At 38.6% G+C, this 20,989-nt stretch overlaps 1 protein-coding gene across 1 annotated transcript; it reads right to left on the bottom strand.

Moving 5' to 3' along the window:
- Positions 1-10,031: 10,031 nt before the first annotated feature.
- LOC103710914 (SNF1-related protein kinase regulatory subunit beta-3) lies at positions 10,032-19,849 on the bottom strand. Its single transcript, XM_008796843.4, has 3 exons — positions 19,592-19,849; positions 10,736-10,805; positions 10,032-10,662 (listed from the first exon to the last, which is right to left on the bottom strand). The coding sequence occupies exons 2-3, from the start codon at positions 10,760-10,762 to the stop codon at positions 10,354-10,356; spliced, it is 336 nt and encodes a 111-aa protein (XP_008795065.2). The 5' UTR covers positions 10,763-10,805; positions 19,592-19,849; the 3' UTR covers positions 10,032-10,353.
- Positions 19,850-20,989: the final 1,140 nt, after the last annotated feature.

Raw genomic sequence — 20,989 nt, 5'->3', positions numbered from 1 at the left:
CATCCAAAACTGTTCACGTGGTCCCATGCGACCCCGCTGGTCCACTCGCCCTTCCTGGGCCGCTCCCTGGTTGGCTCTAAATGGGCCAGGCCTGGGTCTCACCAGTTCAAATAGTTTTAGATGATGCTAATCCAAGCTGTAATTAAATAATCCTCTTATCCAAGATAATGTAGGAAAAGTGCAGCAATATTCATTGCCCGAACCAAGTTAAGACCTAAACTAGGGTCATCAGTATTTGGTTCAAAGTATATGAATAGGTTGGAAACTTAGTTGTAGAAGACTTGAATGAAGATCTAGCTTCCTGTATACGTCTATCAACTCTATCTCCTCTCTCACCACCCATCACAATTATATGCCCCGGCAAGAACTGACACATCAACAGACACCAGTTTGCTATGTTAGTCAGTCATGTCCCTGGACGCATTACTCTACCGCATTAGTTAGCTACGTTGTATTACCAAACACATCAGGTTGTTGTGTTAACTTTCTGATTTGCCACATCAGTTTCTAAACTACTATGTCAGTTTCTGCTCTGCCATATCAAAATCTATATTATCACATTAGCTTGATACATTAGGTTGCCATATTGGTTTCCGAGTTATTATGTCAACTCCTAATCTGCTATATCAACTTTTGAGTTACTATAACAACTCGTGTTCTACCACATCATGTTTTGCACTGCCACATAGCTCTTGATCCACTACCATGTCAGTCTCTAAGCTGCTATGTCAGCTCCTAGTTTATCACGTCAGCTTCTGAACTACTACTTTAGCTTTTGTAGTACATCAGTTTCTAGGTATATTTGTAATCTAATTTTCAAACTCAAACTGGCACCTACAGTACCATTTTGAGTTTGAGGAGGATGTTAGCATAATTTTTAAAATCATGTAACAACTGCATCACCCATAATTTTTTTTTACATTATTATTGTGTTCATATATCATCCTATATTATTCTTTTTATATGGAGTCTGTACAATATATATAACTTCTGAGATGTACCGAATGTAATAAAAAAAATAAAATTATTTTTCTCTTTTTTTCTCTTGTATTCCTCTGTAAATATTTTAACACTTAGAGTGCCTCAATATGACACAATCATCCTTTCACAAAAGAAGCTAATACGCCACCCGAGAGGCTGGGAATGGAGTCCGAATTTGTGACGTTTTTCTACCTGGAGGTGGGGGGTGGGATTCCCACCGGATTGATCAGTTGTTCAGGGAGCTATTGCAGAGCGGATTCGGTCGCTCCCAATTTCAGGGCACCCTTGCCTTGATGTCAGGGTGTGGAGCTCTTCCTGCAGCCTTAGGGTCAGAGTAGCCAACATCTGCAGTGTTGTCCAGGATTGGAGAGAGTTGGGGGTGGACCTTAGATGGATCTGGCGATTCGGCTTGCACCCCAGAGTGGCTTTATTTCTCTAGAAGTTCGCTTGGGGGAGGCTACCGACTAGACTATTGCTATTCGAGAGGGGCATTGGTATCCCCCCTAGTGCCCTGAGTGTCAGTGTTAGGAGGGTTTGGAGGCAATTGAGGTTTTCCATGGTGCTTTGGTGTCATGTGGCGGCCTTTCTCCAGATTATTCGTCGATTGGCGGGGGCCTTACAGTCCAAATCGGAGGTAGTGCAGACGATCTATACTACCTATGAGATCTGGCTTGCTAGAAATGCATGGACTTTTGGGGAGAGATGCCCCCCACCGGAGGTGCTGGTGGAGAGGGCGCGACTGTTGGCAATGGAGGCCTCTTACGCCATCTAGTCGGATAGACCTTTGACAGCTCGGAATATCTGGGGCTTCTTATCTACTCGTGGAGTGTCTCGCTTGGTGTTTTTCATCTGCAAGCCCCCACTCCCGAGCTTCCTCAAGGTCAATTTCGATAGATGTGTCATGCAGGGCGGCAGGAGGGGAGGTGCGGGCTTCATTGTTAGGGGCCGAATTCTAGAGTGATCGCAGCCGGGGGCTGCCAGTTGTTCGACATCTCAATGCCAGAAGCGGAGCTGAGAGCGGCCTAGTCTAGATTGTACTACGTTTGGCGTGCCTTGCAGGGGAGAGAGGTCCTTCTGAAGGGCGAATCTGCGACAGTCATCGGATGGATTCTGCAGGTTTCGGGAGGGAGGGGGGTCAGCTATTACCACCCACTTCTGAGAGATATTCGGGCCATGGTTACTAATAAGATGGTGCTTCAGGTGAAGCATGTGTTTAGAGAGGCCAATGGGGTCGTAGATTAGGTAGCGTCCTTTGTTGCCAACCACTCTAGGGACCACCTTTGGATAGGAGAGGCGGAGTAGCCGAGTGCTCTCCATGATATTTTGCTTTTTGACTTTCTTGGTTGTATCCATACACGTTATGTAGGATACTACCATTTTCAGCAAAAAAAAAGTCTCATAGGGTTAATCAATGGGGGTTGGAGGTAGTGTTTCATGAAAAATTTTCGCTTTGGCCCCTCCGTTTTTTTTGGGGTCAAAACGGCATTTCATTTTCAATAAATCAAGATTGAGTACATCCTACCAAGTCAAGAGAAAGTAAGCCATGCAACAAGTGGGAAATACATGCTAGACTAGTTCAGATGACGTCCCCAGAGTGACGAGCCACATATGAGGCGACCCAGTTTGCAGCTCTGTTCACCTCACGATACACATGATCAATCTAGACAGCTAACATCTTCTGAACCAGTCTACGAGTATCCCAAATCAAAGGATGGCCATCACCATATCTATCCACTCTCTGTATCCAGTCAATCACCATGGCAAAGTCTCCTTCAATGCACAATCTGTCGACCCCCAACATACATCTCGCATTCCGGATGCCCTTCCAGACAGCTCGTAGCTATGCCCCAACAACCGTCAATCTTGGTGTGCTCCGACCTCCAGCTACAATCAATCTGCCATGCTTATTCCTAATAACAAAGCCCACTCCTCCGGAAGCTCTATCCATAGCTTTGGCCCCTTGGTATCACATTGGTTTGCAATTTTTTCTTGCACTTGGGTACGGCCGGGACTGGGATAACCCATCATTGTTCTTTGGTAGTCCTTGGAGAGAGTGGATCTCCTGCGGTTAAGATGTTGTAGCCTTCTTAATGGTGATTCGGACCCAGTGCTTGGAAGACATGTTCCAGGTGCTCGTGGTTAGCATAACCCAGATGAATCTGGTTAGAATTTTGCTGTTTATTTGATCAGTAAACTAAATTTGGCTGGTAATTTGCTTTTTATCTGAGTAAATCTTATCCAAGAAAACATCACGGAGAGAAGCTTTCTTTCTTTTTCTTTTTTTTGGTTTTGCGAATAGTGAGAAGCCTCTATTACTCGATGCGCGTTTGTAACATGGTACACCAGTTATTACTGCATCATTTCTGGCCAACAATCCCTCCAGATTTTCCAGCTAAAAAATTAAAACAAGTTGTAACTTGTATTACCCGTGATGTTTTTAAAGAAAAAGAGTTGAAAAACACCTCTATTTTTCTGACCTCAAATGAGGTAGGTAAGTTCCGGAATGCTTCCGGCCAAACTAAGACACCCCTCCTCCTGCATCAACGGTGTTACCTGTTCTTATTCTTTAACTAGAAATCTTAGGCAGCTGGTAGAGAGAGAGACTTTGTTATTTATTCATTTAGTGATATGACTATTGGGCCATACAGTCTAATGTCGTGCAGCTCTCGATGGACGCCGTTAAAACATAGACAGCTATTAAACAAAACGATTTATAAGTATACTTTTTGATAGTCATCCATCTTCTAACAACTATCAAATGCTGTACAGTACTCTACAACTATGGTTGCATGCTTATCAGCCTATATAATATTATGTATGACCCCTTTTTTTCTCATTGTTTTGATAAAGAAGTACAATATCTTTGTTATAACGATGGAAGACATGCATCTCCCATCACTCTCAAACCCTCTTGATAATAATATATATTGAAAACATAGAAATGGAGAAACATATACAATATCAGATTCCCTTCTCGCAACTCCTCGGAGAAGCTTTATGGTTTCTCGTGTCCCCTTGTGTCGTTGCACGGCATGGAGCCAAGAGTGTGAAAGTTGACGTACCGACTTGGGGCCGATGGGGGTGGCTGGAAAACCCTTGGCTTGCACCCCGTGATCTCCCAGCTACGGAAGAACCGATGCTTGCGACGCGGGTAAGGTCGCAACTTTGCATACTCCCGATGCTTTGAATTCACCGGCCTCATAGCGGTTGCAACACATAACGAGCAATTTCCGACAACTCCGAGCCCTGGAGGAGACGAGAGTATGAAAAAGAGGAAGGCCATGGCGAGAAGAGCGGACATTTGAGTAAGCGCTGGTGGCCTGTAGTTCCTTTTGTTTTTCGGTGTAGGGAGGGAAGGAGGGGGTTAAAAGAGCTTGGAGTTTGTGGGAGGGAGGGCAATGGTCTTAAATAGACTCGTGAAGACAGGCCAGCAAGGGACGCCACAGCTCATTGTGGAGCCGAGGGCCTCCTCTTTTGCTCTTTCTTCCGGACCATGCAGGTGGGAGGATACCCGTGTCCTCTTTACTGCCAATTTCCTTTGGCTATGTCAAAGTCACTCCTAGGGGTCCGAAATTTGTCAACTAATCTGGCTTTGGAGCAATTGCAGTAGACACCACGTCGGCATAGGGCTCCCATTTGATGCACACCAAAAAATCCTTTTGCTGCAATGCAATCTATAAGAATTGGTTCTGATGGGGGAAAATTCAATGAAAACTTTTCATGCATGCATCTTTTTTTTCCCCCTCTTTTCTAGGCAAAGTGGAGGAAGGAAAACCTTCCCCCCAACTTCATGCACTAAATATTGAGTGAGAGTGCTCTGAAGCATTTGCCATTGCATATGGGATGAGATATCGCAATTTAAGTGGACCATCGGAACCTACTCATGGTCCATATAGCATGCATGCATCTTTGCTGCTTGTGCTTGTAGCTAGCTAGAATATTTGAATCTCAAATTTATCTTATTCTTAAGTAAATATTATGATTGGAGTAAGCATTGCCCAGTATAATTTTGTTCCCTGGTCAGCATATTTACTAGACGGTGATGCTCTATAGAGATTTTTTTTAATATTATTGTATTTTATTGATTAGTCGGTTAATTTTAAGAGTTTAAGCTAATAGGGAATAGGACAATAATTTATGTCAGATTTAACAGTTCTCATTCATGGAGGAGGTTTAAACTCATGACTACCAGTAATCCAAGCTTTAATACCGTGTTGCTTAGCAAATTGATTCAAAAATTAAAGCCCATAGAAAAGAGGTCAACAATATACATGAAGATTGGCATATCTGAAAGTAACAAGATCTTTCATCATTCGTAGTACTATAATACTTGGTGTTAAATAGTTCAAAACAAAATGTCAATTTCAAAAATGATAATTTTGACCAGTCAACCATATAATCATATCATAACATGCATGCATGCAAGCCATGTGGCATAATTTTTTGAAGCACATGCATAGAAGAATACTAATGACAAATCAATTAAGTTTCACTTCATTTTTTGGTGTGAATTTCACTGTGATAAAACAAAATTTTCAGCCTATAAACAATCGCTCAACTAATATGAAGATTATATTTTGATTCCCAAAAGTTAGAAACCATAAAGTCTGCCATCTAGAGGGTTAATAGAAGAGCTTCACATTGATTAGTTACATGATATTTTAAGAGTTTACTTAGCAAGTAGATGATTACTACATAGTTTCGCTTATGCTTTTCTTGCTGCATGTCAGCCCTCAACTTGTCTATTTCCAGTTCTCTGCCCATACTTGCTTTTGACAAAACAGTTAGCTATCATTATTTAGCTTGTTGGGTTGACTTGGAGAAATTATATCCCGCACTGTAAGTACCATATGGCCATACACTACACCAATCACGCCCTTCATTCTTACTGATCTCATTTATTATGCGCTCATCTTGATAATAATTAACTTATAAAACTGAAATAAGATGATTGATGGATGAATAGCGAGATTGGTGGACGTGGTGTATGATATAATTTCTCCTTGCAAAGATCAGATAAAAAGGTCAACCTAAATCTATGCTCATGTGATGGGGCATTAGATTATGAGACCAGAACTCCATAAAAACTTCCACGGGCGGCTTGACCAACCTGTCAGCGATTAGCTTTACACATCATCCTCACTTGCCTCACTTCATCTCGTGCCACGAGTCCCATATAAGACACGTGGGTGAATCTGGACGGTGCTTAGCTCGTAGTTGGAAAGAGCTAGCTTGGATACTGGAAATCTTTGCCCATTAACTAAGGTTCGCATTCAATTTAAGGGGCAATGCAGCTCATCCTCTCAGTCCAAAGCTAGACGGTGATGGGGACTCGGCTGTACTTTGGCAAGAGTTCCAACCTAGAAATTCCATGCATGTGAAAAAAAAAATCATCAAAACTTCTAAAATAATGTAATTAATATAAAATATAGAAAATTAAAATTAAAGAATACGAGTTTACTAGAAAGTTTATGTGTTCATTCATGGGAAAACAAGGACAGAAGATTCCAAGTAGCCATCGCTTAACTAGTTGGCATCCTCCTCCACCAAAGCCTATATGATCGTTGCATCTTTCCATGGTATTTGTGTTAAAAAAAAAAACGAACAAAATTTACAAGGGCAACAAAGGATAGCATAAAATCCATAAACAATCCAGGTAATATTTGGTTTATACAAAATGAGGAGATTAACTCCACCTACTTCATTAAGCAATCGTGAAAGCATAGTAAAGTCAGAGAATATTATTACTCCGATTATCTGATCAGCTCATAATAAGAGGTAAATGACAATAGAAGAAATGTAATGTATACAAGTACGTAGTTCCTTACACAATTGTGCGTATAACTCCACCTTGCTTTGTTCACAGGCTAGCTACTGAAATAAATGGTGAGATAGAAAAAGAACGAAAAAGTAGTTTTCTAGTCAAAAAAATGTAACAAACGTTGTACCCCCTTTAATAACTATCATGAAGTAATGCACGATGGGCTATCCAAGCCAACGGGCATGATTATTGCAGCTGTATTCAAACAAGCCTTCAGGGGTAACAAGTGGTATACCAGTTAGATGCTAAGCTATATATATTATGCAAAATTAGGGCTTGATGAACCATTCTCAAATTGGCATTTGGGAACTCGATGGGTCTAGATTGCATCTTTCACTCAAAATAAGCATTCACCTTCCTTCATATGAAACAATCGTTGGATCACCCACCACATAGATCTAAAAGTGATTCGAACTTCAGCATTCGCCATCGGCACATATCTCATAGCAAGCAATTGATGATCCAATAATAGATTCATGTAAAGGAAGGTGAATACTTCTTTCATGCGAAAGATACAACCCTGACCAAACTTGATATGTCTCTTTCCTCAATGGAAACTCTATCGAGCTCCATCTCTAACTACCCTATTACTTGTTTTGTTTACTTAAACCCTAGGTTTCTATGTCGTTGTTCTCATCTCACCTACAGCTATCCTTGATTTTTAAGCCTATGATTAAGACGTGTATTTAGTCCCATGTTGGTTGTGTGCCGGAGATAATTTAGGTACTTATATAGGACCAAAAAATTCAAATAACATATTTCGACTAGCTTTTCTTAAGATAAGATTATGAAATATTACAAATAGTATCAGAGCAAACGTAACTTATGATAGATGTGGATTAGAGGACATTGCAATGTGGGCCTTCTTGAGGTCGACAGCAAGTTGATTGTGAATTTTAATTGGATTCGATTGGATTTGAGCTCTTAGCTTGGCAAGAATGCCAGAACGTAAATGGGGAAGAGTACATAAGAACTCATATTAACATCTATTTAATTTTATATTAATATATATTGGAGAAATCTTAGGTACTTATATACAAGACCAATCAACTTAAATAATATGTTTTCGGTAGACTTTTTTGATAAGGTTCTGCATTGGTAAACCGAGTAAGAGTATTGTGGTGGGTGTCAGAACAAATATATGCTAACCACTACAATGACCTATTGAAATGAGTTAGCAATGGCACTTAAATAGTTGCAGATGGTTTTCTAAGCACAAGAACAACCACAGGGGCACTTGTAGTTGACCTAAAGAGTACCATTGTTGCATAAGATAGGAGAGGTATGAGGATCCATGCGGGCGTGTATTTAGTTCTACATCTGGGTGGATCTTGGATACTTATACAAGATCAAGAAACCCAAATAATACCTCTCGGCTAACTTTTTTGAGTAAAATCTTGAGTTGTTAAAAATAGTATCAGAGCAGATCCAACCCATAGCTTATGTGGACTGGAAAATATTGCAGCATAAATCCATTGGGACTAACCATGGATTGATCATGGTATTTGTAATTATATTTGAATGGATTTGGACCTTTGGCCTACCGAGAATGCCAGAGCTTAAATGGGGAGAGTATATGAGGACTCATGCAGTATCTATTTAGTCCCACATCAGCTATACACTGGGTGAGGTCTATAAGATGTATTCTCCTTCATTTTCTTAATGAAGTGAGTGGGGCTTATCCACCCCCTTTTTCTTAAGGAAAAAGTGGGTAGAAATATTGGCCTCCTCGAAATCTATCTTTCTCCAAGAAGGGCGAAATGAATGGAATTACTCAACCTCGTAGAAAATTAAGAGTTCGGTGCAGGGCCTCACTTATGAAGGCATAAAATCTGAGAATTTTTGGCACCTGAAAGCTTCCTGCAGGTAATTGCTAAAAAAGAAAGGGGAAAGCTTCGTGCTGGTAGAGTAAGTTGGTGAAAGATCGGGGAGAGGTCACCGGTGAAAAAGCATGAAGTTCAGCGAGCCTTTAGGGCTATTCTTATGCTAGATATAAAATATCAAGGATATCTTTGCTCCAACTCCAGACCTAGCCGAGCAAAGCAATGGAATTGCAGGTAGAGGCCATATCAAACATGGGAACCAACAAACGAGCTATGTCAAGCATGACGCATACCCAATTCGGTTTTCTTTCAGATTTAAGCTTGGGTCCAATTAGTCGAGTCAGGTCAAAACTGAAAAAAAAAAATAAAAACCACCAAATCATTCAGGTATAGTTGGTTAACTACAACCCAAACCCAACCTAATACATTCAGCTTCAGGTTGAGCCTGATCCACGTTCGAGTCAATCTAAGTTAAAAATAAGTATAATGCTTTATATATTTAAGATTCAAGTCAATCTGGGCTCATTTGGTTCGCAGGAAGTATTTTTCTTCTTAAGAATATGATTCCTGAAAAGCAGATTTTTAGAAAGATGTCTAGAAAAGTACTTTTAGCATGTTTGGTTGACCATGAAAAAATGACAAATTTCTAAAATGTTTATGTTTGGTTGACCATTTACTTTCCTGAAAAAATTATATATAATTCCTATTATACCCTTAATAAAAATTAGGCATTTAATATCTTTTTAATGCTTCTTTAATGCTGAAAAATTTTTTTGGAAAAAAAATAAAAATTGAGTAATTCCCACCTCATAGGAAAGTTACTTTTCTAACTTTTCCATATTTTTCATGGAAAAAACTTTTCCATAAAATGTGAGAATCATATTCCCATAGGAATACAACTTTTCCGTCTCTCTCTTTTGAAAACTCCAATCAAATAAGAGGTATCTCATTACTTTTCCGTTGACTACACTTTCTCCCCCTTCTTTTCCCGCGAACCAAATGAGCCCTCCAAGTAATATTGAGATATTACTTAGAACTGAAAAAAGGGTCATACCACAGTGCTCTCTCTACCACCCAGAAAACATGGTTTTAGATAAATTAGTAACACTAATATAGTGAAATTATACAGCTCAATCTCAAATTGAACCTTCAAAAAAAAAGTTCGGTCTTAGTGCAACTATTAACAGTAATATCATCAACAAAATACAACTTAGTCTCAGTTGAGCCTTCAACTACATGAAATAGCATTAATACCCAACTTGCATATTGAAATATGTGTACAAGGTTAGTCCTACAGTGCTTAGAAATTTTGTAGTCATGCACTTTTGAGCTGATTCCGAGCTGGCTGGACCAGCTTAACCAGGGTCATCTAATATTTTACACATTTCAAACCTGTTTACGCAGCATTTCAGGTCCAAATCAGATCGCAGAACAAAAGAACACAGCCCATTCAAAACATAGACTACAGTAACAATATTGATTTAGTCCATACCCATGAATAACTCAGCGAAAACACCCATATAGACTTACAGAACTCCAGAGAAACGAACCCCAACATCATCTGAAGCCCAAAAGGCCAAATAAATAACGATTGTTCCGTTCTAAACTAATGGCCAATCGCAATGGATCTGCATTTGCAGTTTGGCCACAAAACCCAAGAGTGCTGTCAAATTTCCTCGGTAATTTAACCAAACCCATAAAATAACTATGAATGACCAATCATCAGATTCACCTCTGGACGGGCTTATAGAGCACAACTGTAACATATTTTGAACGGAAACGATGGGTGATCGCCAGAGCTACAACTGATCTCGGGCTCTCTCGGTTCTCTATGTAGAGGTGGTTAAGAATAACATTCTGAGGCAATGGGAGACTGCTAGAATCATCTTGACTTGGCGGAAAGCGCAGCAAGGAATGCTGCAAATGAGGTGGGACCACTGGTGGCTCCGTAGCTACATCTTCATTTCCTGGAATGGGGTTGTTGTAGCTTGAATCTGGTGATCTTGGAACTTCGAATCCCACAACGGTCGCTCCTTCCTGTATCAGGATTATTCTCAGAACATAAACCAGATTAATCAGATATTTAGGAATCCTGCTGATCGACACTTACATGATCATCTCTATTTGGGCCATCCATGATTTAAGGTATAACTGACTAGCAGCACTGGGCAGCGATAAGCCTGCAAAACCATAAAATCTCTTTGTCAATCAAGATTAAGGCTATTATAAATGGAACAAATAGATGCAATCAACTTCATATACATTACAAAGATGAGACATAGTTTATGCAAATCTAGGATGTGATAGGAAAATAGTAAATTTACCTTTTTTTTATTTGAATCTAATATAAGAAAATCTAACCTGCGTGGCAACTGGTACAAAAACAATTAATATGCATCTTTGAAGCTCATTCAAGCATGATCCACTCCATACCCAAAGAATGTGATCTAGTTTAAACAACTGAAGAAGAAAGCATATCTTACTGGAATCAGAACTGATCTTAATAGATTATACTTTTGGATGAACCATCATTGATGCCTCTTAAGGCTGGTTTGGTTGCAGAATAACCAGGAGTAGAGGAGTTAACCTACTCCTAAACCTCAACTCCGGAATGAATTACTCCATGTAGGATGGAGTAGTTTACTCCGAGTTGTGGAAAAAGTACCGTTACTTTTTAAATTCCAAGTTTAACCTTGAAATAAACAGACTAATTTTTTGGGATTCCCTATGCCCAAGCACATGGCTGCCGGCTCCTAATATGGATTATTTTTGGTCAATGTTGTTTGTGACGTTTGTCATACAACCATCAATTACACAGTTGCACCTCCTCTCTGTCTCCTCTTCCCATCCCCTTCTTTGGCCGTCGACGACCATCAGTTATGCACTTCCAACTCCCCTCAACCTCCTCCACCCATCCCCTTCTTTGGCTATCAAGATGAGCTTCCACCATCTCCATTTGATATCCCTTGCCTTTGCCATCAGCTTTGTGCTCCACCACCTCTCCTCCTCTAACTCTATTTTGTTTCCCTAACTCCACCACTAGCATCACCTCTCCCATGCCTCCATCCCCTCATTTCCCTGCCCTGGCACTCCGCAATACCCTTTCACTGCCTCCTTACTCCGCCTCCACCCTATTCCCCTTCCTCAGCCATTGACGACACATTGACCACCTCTATCTGCCTTTGCCCTATTCCTTTGACCCATCCATCAGCAATGCACTGCCATGGTCCTTACAAGAGGAGACGGTAGCAAAGGACATTGATGATGTTGGAAGCAGAGAATGCTAGGCTAGAGCAAAGGACCTAGCATTTGGCAATCACAAGGAGGCTAAGGGCTGTTTGTTTGCTGCAATTGGGCGGGTTGCAACTGCCACAAAGATGCCCCAAAATTGGCTTAGTTTCAAAATGTAGAATCTATGTAGAATCACCACTTAGCAAGGTTACTAGGACAAAGATCTCTCTCTTAGGCAGGGCACCAAATCCATGTATCTTTACCGATTAACTAATTTCTCGGTGCTGGAGTTGATCCTAAAGAGATAACATTTCCTCATGAATTTATCTTGAACCACGACCTTTTGGCTCAACTTTATCCTAGTTTTGCCAAGGAACAACCCCCCGTTTTCACCTTAAATTGGTCAAAATACGCGGACTTCATCAGTTTTTGCAGAGGATTAGATCCAATCACAGGAGGCCTATGGTTGAGCAATACTGCACAACAACATTTAGCTATTGCTAGTCTTTTTCTGATCACTGGTTATATGTAAAAATTGCAAGCATTTGAAACAACCATTTGGATGCTTGCAATTGCAGGCTGCATTTGAACAGCAAACAAGGGGTCAAATTTTGTAATGGAACTGCTGGAAAATTTGGCAACAGTTACAATTACAAGATTTGTTGCAATTGGAATTAGCCCTCAAAGGAGTCCCCTCATCACTCTGTAACCCTTGATAATAAATATAACTTTTATTTTAATAAACATAATATAAAACATACGTTTATTATTATAATAAAATACATAATTATTTTAATATCAAGTAAATTTTATATTAATGTATTATTATAATAACTATTGTAACATTTTTATGATCATAATATACTTAATTATTTTACTGTACCATAATGATACTTATTATAATCTAAATATCATAATATATAATTATATTAGAATAACTATTATATAATAATTATCAGTTATTACAATAATACATCTTATGGAAAAATATATACAGATATAGATATATAGATATATAGAGACATATATGACAGTAATATATCAAACTATTATAATCTCAAATTATTTTATAATGATACAATTATTATTGTAAAAATGTTATAATAATCTGATAGTAATTGAATAACAATATTACTTATTATTAAAGCATAAAAATCATATAATTATTATATTGCAATAAAAGTATATTATAATAAACAAATGGCAAACAAGATGGAGGTCAAAAGATATTTGAAGTTAGAAAGATCCAATATGCCGAATGGACATAAATAAAAGATTAACTTGAGATTTATCATGGATCGAGGGGATGCGAGATAGCCAAGATGTGGGTAATATCATGGGCGAAGGTGGACAACAGTGATGGGTTCGATCAATGATCACACCACCAAAAGTTGAAATGCCAAAGTGCTTGGTGGTGATGGATAGATAGTGGATTAGTGTCGGCGGAACCGGTACCGGGTTCTCTGGTGGGGCGAGTTAGTACAGGCCTGTGCTGTGCCATGCCGGGCCCGTACCAATACAGTAAAAGAGGCGGGGGAGAGGGAGAACGAGAGAGGAAAAAAGAGAACAGGGGAGGGAGGGAGGGAGACCGGTGGAAAAAAAATGTGATTTTTAAGTGAAGTCAGCAAGCGATTTGCCAACTTCACTTAAAAACTACGAAATTAAAAAAGCGGTCGGACCCCTGTTTTAAACGAAACAGGGGAACAGTCGTGGCTTCCCCTTGATGCCACCCTCCGCCGGCCTCCGCCACCCTCCGCCTCCCTCCCTCCCTCTCCATCTTCCTCCCTCTTCCGCTCACTCTCTCCTTTCCTCTCTTTCCTTCTCCTTCTCCACCTCTGGCAATGGTTTTTCTTTCCATTGCTGGAATTGGACCGATGGGCCGCCGGTACGGCTCAAAACGGCCGGAACCGCCCGATTTGGGATAGTTCCGCTGACTATGTAGTGGATAGTAGGATGCTATAGAATATCATTTTGGAAGTCATGGACAAAAGGGTGGGGGGTCGCAATTGTCCTATCCAAAGTTTGAAACTAGGGACAAGTAGAGAGAGGACTGTGTCCAATTCACCAGATAACCCTTCAACTTCATTTTAATCATCATACTTGCCATTAGTGCTAGCAATTGAAACTGTCTAGTACTCGTGCAATTGTAATGCATCTTGGTTACGCAATGTCGCAATGGATGATCGATATTAATTCAGAATTTTTTTATGCAGAATCTTCAACACACATTGTAATAGATGCCAAAAGATAATGATGGCAAGTGAAATGATAGCCAATGTTGATATGATTCATATAATAATGAATATCACTCTGGTTATCATAGTAATGGAAAAGGTGCATTTATTGCAAACCCTATATCAGCCAAGCTGACTGCTCAATCTATTGTGTGCTCTCTTCCATTTCTAAGTCTTACCTTTGTTATTATCTATTATTACTGACTCAATATATTGACCCCTTCTATTCCTAAGGTTCCTCATCTTCTGCTTCTAGCGAGTCCTGTCCACACCTTTTGGCTTTTGCCACCTTTACTTTCAAAAACTCATATTACTTTATAATAGGATAGTGCATCCCAATCCATATCTGGAGGTTCCTTGTACAGTCCATGATCTTGTAATCCCCTCTTCTATTGATGACCCCAAGCTGAATTTGATTTGCTGTTACACTTTGCACACAATTACCATAATTCATACCAATCCATTCGCAAGTACCATAACCAAAAGATATGCTGCCAAAAGACAAACAATCAGTAGGCTGAGGTATATAGGAGAAATTTCCCCTTTTGTCATTGGCATATCAATTCTCTTTATTTCCTTTATGCTAGAAATTACACTTGTTTATCGAGAAATACTAACTTGTCTAACTAAAAATAGTATCTAACACCACGCCAAAGATGCATAATAATTATTGATAAACAAGTCAAATGCAAGCATACTGAACAAATCTAAAATAGTCTAATACAAAAGCTAGCATTATCATAGGCCTGAAAGGTACAAAAGAAAACCGAAATTTAAGCAAGGCTACAACAAGCAATAATACGATTATTAAAATTTACCAAGACAATGGTTGATGGAATATTCTCCACATGTAAATGATAACAATTAATGAATAAACAATAGAATGCATGCTAAGCATAAGAGCATCTACATGTAAATGACGATAGTTATGAATAAACAATAGGAAGCATGCTAAACATTGAGGAAGGTTGAGAAACCTCATCACTAGAAAATATGAATAGGGTGTATTTGAAGATATAGTTGATATAACTGCAATTTGATTGATGGTGGCACCAGTTGTACAATTTCATTAAACTTAATATATTACAAAGCATAAAATTTCATATCAAAGAGATAGAAGTGTACTTCTCAAAAATCAAAGAAAGTGACAGAAGTGTAGGGAAATAAATATTGTTTAATAGACTTCAGTGATATAGACAGTATTTACATTACATGAAGTCTTTGGAAAAGGACTTCCCAGCAATTTTGGGTGTTTGTTTTGAAGAACATGAAATTAAGATCATCTCAGGCCAAGTTGGGTTAAAAGGACCAAGATTAGCTGGCCTGTTTGGGCCTAGATCAATTAGTTTCACTGGATCAGGCCAGATCAGTTTAGATTGGACCAAGCCAAGTTGGTTCAGTCCAATCTAGCCAAGTAGTCTATTTTACAAGTTTGGATAGAAGGGGCCTCATGAAATTTCCTTCCACAACCCCCACCTCTAGCCTGCTCGAGTTCACAAACTTGATTTGAGCACCAAAGTGGTTAAAGTCAAAGTAATTTTGAGGCCCCCCCTTGGGATTCAATTGGAATTCTATCATGTTTCTGCTGGAACAAACACCTGAAGGCAATCAAGTAAACTGAAGCGGGCCTCTCCAGTTATTCAAAAACAAACATGTCATAAAGATAGGGATGCCAACAATGATGACCGCATAAACGTTGCCAATGTCATGCTTTTTATATATAAATTTCTAATGTGCAGTATATCCTTATGTAGAATTCTTAATCTAGAAACCTACAGTCATACCTATGTTATTTAGTCTTCTGAAGTGATTCCATGGAGAAATACCTCAAAATAAATACACCGGTAGCCTTTCTATTTAACTTAAATATCAGGAAGCAAATTTTTTTTAAAGCAAAAGGTATATCTTTTAACATGACAAGGAATTTCACTGCAATTCAAAGATGAGATAGACAGAAAGGCATGAAATAAAATTGAGAAAACAACCAGAAGATCGTAAAAAGACATTGTTTAAAAATGAGGATGTCATCCCCAAACCAGAATCATATACAAGATGATATTCTTCTTCAACAACTACCCTAATCTGTGATAGGGCTCTAATAAACTTTAACCCTTTAAACCTTCCAATACAGTAGCTTGTGGCACCATTTGAGAAACAATTAATAACTCAGAATTCACAAAAAAGGCTTATTTGAAGCAACCAAGTGGAATCGTTCCCTGCAAAGTATCTCCACATGTAGGTATGGGCATGGGACAATGATGCAGGACAGAGGGAGAAGAAGAAGAGGGGAGAGAAGAATAGAAAGAAAGGGGATATATCAATATTATGTATTTTCAATAATGCATACTGTATACTCAACTAACACAGCAATGGGTTTATATAGACAACCCAATATCCTAATAAGAGGCCAAGGCTCCATAAAAATAATTAAAATACTAAAACCCATATAAAAGTATATAAAATTTTAATGCTAGAGTCTGCAAAACTGTAGTTCTAGAGTCCATATAAAAATAAAATTCCCTAATTTTTATATTCACACCTAACAAAAGTGCACCTACTTTCCTTATTATTGGATGGGCCTCCATCAGCCGAACCCCCATTGCTATGCAATATGTAAGACAATTAATCCATGCTTGATTAGAAGGGATTAATGTATAAAATATTAAAAAAACTACAAAATACAAAAAGACAACACACAGTACTAAAATTTTTCACAAGAAATTAAGACACATTAGTCAAACACATAATTACCTTTTTAACATACAACATGAATCCCAAGTAATGCATGTCTTAAATAACTTAGAGAAGTGCAAAGGCCAACTCAAGGTACACTTCTGGTGTCAATATGCAATGTAATAGAAAGCGGTCACAAATCTTTTCCCCATATAATAGAGACGCTATCATCACTATGAATATCACCCTTTGCAAGATTTTCCAAAAATAAGAATCTTCATTAAAACTAGTCATAGTCTTGCTGGGGGTGACAGTAAAAGCTCTAAATTCCATACTTGCCACTTCAAATAACATTTCATTCACTGAAGAAATAAAATTGTTGAAGATCTGGCAAAAAGAAGATAACTTTTTCCTTTTCATTTTGAAGTTCCACAATATCAAATCTCAGAATTTAAATTAAGCATATCAAGCATGCAGAGGAGACTTTCCATATCCATAGCTTCCTCATCGAAGTGATTTTTCCTAAAAGTGATAGGCTAATTATCCCTTGCTAATCACCACATGCTGGCAATTTTTCAGCTGAATTTTGATAAAGATATTAAGAGAACAACCTGTAATATAAAATATCAAGAAATCTCTCCTCACCATTTATCCATACAAATGGCACTCCTATCCACACAAAGCTTCACTTTAGCACTCCTAACACCAAAACTGAAACGTTCAGATGCAAAAACAACAGTTTTATATCTCAACACCTTTTTCATAACCTTAGTTCAAACCATTCTGCATCTATGTTATCTGGACACTTGCGTCGAGCTCCAAAAGTCTATGTTAGCTGCGTATTTGAGTCGGATGAGTCTCTGATTCAAATATGTATGAGACACTTGGATACCTATGAAGTTCTTTGGTAGCCACTTTTAAAGAGTGGAAGAAAGCTGAACTCTTCCAACAATGAGCTTGATTCCCCATTTTGCAATATTAAGAGCAAGTAATTGCTCTTTTAGAAATTGGTCAAGGATGTAGGTGTTGAAATAAGTTTGCAAAATATTGTTCATATTATATCCTTAAGTTAATTGGGATGTTTAATTGAGAAACATGTATGTTGAAGAATCTTAACAAATTATATCTTGTAAATATTTTTTAATTTTTAAGTAGACAATGTTCAAAGATATAGATATAGAATTTAATTAAAATTATGTTTTATCCTATGTATCCCTGTATCTCCCCTTCCCTCTTGTCAAGTCAAATACTTAGATAGGTGTTTGAATTTGATTCTTATATCGGTGTCCATGCAACATAGTTCTACATTGTAGAATTGAAATCTTGCAACCATTTTTCATCTGGCTCTTCATAAAAATCCAATCTCCAAAGCCTTTTTGCCCCTTAAAACCCAAGGGGCTATACTCTTTCTCTTGACTCACGGTACCCATTTCACCTAGTAGCTGCCCTTCTTCTTATGATGATATTTGCAATCAAACTTTCAATATAGCCATTATAACACCATTGGAGTAGCTTGGAGATCGATCAATACTACTATAATAGGGTAGTTCTCCATACCAAAAAACACACCTTACTCTTCCAATTTGCCCCCATCATTCAGTGGTAAACCCATATATCCATAGAAAAGATGAGCAAATCAGCATTCATCATCATATTTCCTTTTTCTATGTAATTCCAAATTTTATATACTTATTAGAAACCTTGGGTGTGCCAATATATAATGCTTTGAAAAATGAATATGACTTGAACTCAAACTAGCAAGCCTTTAATAATTATTTTTGTTAAAGAAGTGAAAGAGTGCCATATGCAATCCTTTAGGCTCTATTTGGCTGCTGAGAAAATAAAAGAGAACAAAGATAAATCAAAAGAAGAAAAGAAAAGAAAATCGAGTATTTTCTCATGTTTGGTTGTAGTAAAAAATTGGGGAGAAAATTGTTGAAAAAGTGGTTAAGATATTATGAAGTTAGCCTAAGCTACTTTCCCTGTTGTTATTTTCTCTCAAATTTGATACATTCTGGAGAAGAAAAATTATAGACGTGTTTGAGAACATTTTGGACTTCTATTTTATCTATTTCTCCTCAAATTTTCTTTTTTGTACCAAAAATGGAAAAGAAGATTCATTGCTAACAACAATTCTTTTCCCCCCTTTCGTAGCAACCAAATAGAGCCTTAACCTTGAAGTCCTTAACAAATTTTCTCAAACTCATGAACCCTTGCAATTTAAAAACACAACTAGAAGGGGAGAAAATATTCTAAATGAAAGATGGAAGAAACCACGAAATGCCATCGAGCTAAGCAATCATTTATGTGATTGAATCAAAGGAATCGAGTTGAAAACCTTGTCTAGCAAAAACAAATGTCACCTAGCAAGACAACCACAAAATCCATTTTATAAGACCTGCTCAGAAGGCAAAATAAACCTCAGCTTTTATTTAAAACAAGAGATCAACCATCTTTATGACATAAGTGCAGACCGCGTTCATTTGGGATCAACACAATGAACTACAAATGGCCCTTTGATCCCTTTAGAGCAGAAAGGAACCATCTTTATGCTAATATATTGTTAGCCCTCGCTAGAAAACAAAACGTGCTGACTGAAATCGAATAACCTTATAATTTCTCCCTTCTTTTACCCTTAAAAAGGATACAAACCGATGAGCACTAAGTTTACGACCCCTAAAATTAGAACGGATGTCATGTTCCGAATCCGACGACACCTATCCACTGATTTGAAGGTGAGGGAAACGGAGAGGTGACGAGAGATCAAACAAGGAGGGGCTCTTTCAAGAAGCGCCGTCGTATTAAACCGAAGAGGAACTCGAGCTTACCTTCAGAGGTGTGAACGCGAGAAGAACATCCCATCAGAAGCCAGCGGGGAGAGACGACGAGAGAAGTGGCTCGGAGAGCGGGGTCTCCGGCGTGCGGTGGAGATGGCCGAGGGACGAAGGGAGGATGGCGAGGAGTCCAGGTCGCCGGAGTGCCACCGGAGAGGGCCGAGGCTAGGTTTCCGACGGTTTTGGGAAAGGGGGTTTGGAAGCTTTGGCGATTGGTCGATTGGAGGCTGGTATATGGTGGGGAATTTCGGGTCCGTAGAGCCAGACGTAACCCGAACTCGACCCGGGATAAGTCTGGCTTGGTGTTAGCTTAAATTCATTGAGATTGGATCGGGTCAATTCGAGTTGGACAGCGGCAAGGAGAGAGCTCCAAAGCGGGTCCGGTTTTTATCTAAACCTATAACTAAAGGTTTTCGAGAAGGGAGCAGACACCCGCTCCCCACGCAGAATGGTAAGGAATTGCAGCTCCTTTCAGATCGTGCATGTGTTCAGAAAAATAAATAGAGCTGTAGAGTGACTCGTCTTCTTTGTTACTCAACACTTGGAAGAGATCCTATATATATGTTATATAACTGCCCCTTCACTTTCACGCCACATCCTTTCTCTAGATTCTTCTGACTTTACCTCACATTATAGCTGTGTGAGCCGCCGTTATACCAAAAAAAAAATAATCAAAACTTAACATCATTTAATCAGGTGAGGTCATCAGTTAATCCAAGCACTTGCACCCCTAATCAACTCGTAGGTCACAGGATCTAATTTATTCATTTTGAAAGAAGTTAATCAATTACACAAATACTCATTTAAGCATAGGAATTAAACCATTTTTTGGTAAGTTGGAACATATATTGCAATAAAATAAATTCAACATGCTTTATATTTTCTCCTCTTAATTCATTTACTCATCCTGGAATAACTTACTTCAATAAAAAGTTGGAATATTTTAATGCTCTTCCTATATTACCAACCTACATTATTTTTTCTAAACCTAGGATAGGACCAGGGTATCTAATCCTATTCGCTCCCCATGCTTTCGCACCCCAGCGTCGGTAGGGACCCAGAGAGCTGCCTACGGTCTTATTTCATTTAACCTATCTAATCAGAATTTTTTATTTTATAACCAAATGTAGCCTTAAAAAATCTTCAAAACACTCTTAGATATTTGAAGCAAATCCTAATTATAAGATTCTAAATAGATTTAACGCGCTAGGAGAAAAAAGACAGGTTATTCTGTTTCGGCAACCCTTATTTTAGCTACAAGGTTATTCTTTTAAATCTCTAAAGAAATTTATTTAATTTTTATTTTTTGTAAGTCCTCATAAGGTTATTCTATTGCTTTACTAAAGGATACCTGGTTCCAAGTACAGGAGAGAGTTCTTGGTTAGGTTTGAG

Source organism: Phoenix dactylifera, chromosome 5 (assembly GCF_009389715.1).
Source record: "Phoenix dactylifera cultivar Barhee BC4 chromosome 5, palm_55x_up_171113_PBpolish2nd_filt_p, whole genome shotgun sequence".
NCBI classification, from domain to species: domain Eukaryota; kingdom Viridiplantae; phylum Streptophyta; class Magnoliopsida; order Arecales; family Arecaceae; genus Phoenix; species Phoenix dactylifera.
The sequence above is the reverse complement of the archived record's forward strand: the minus strand, read 5'-3'. Positions and strand labels throughout refer to the sequence as shown.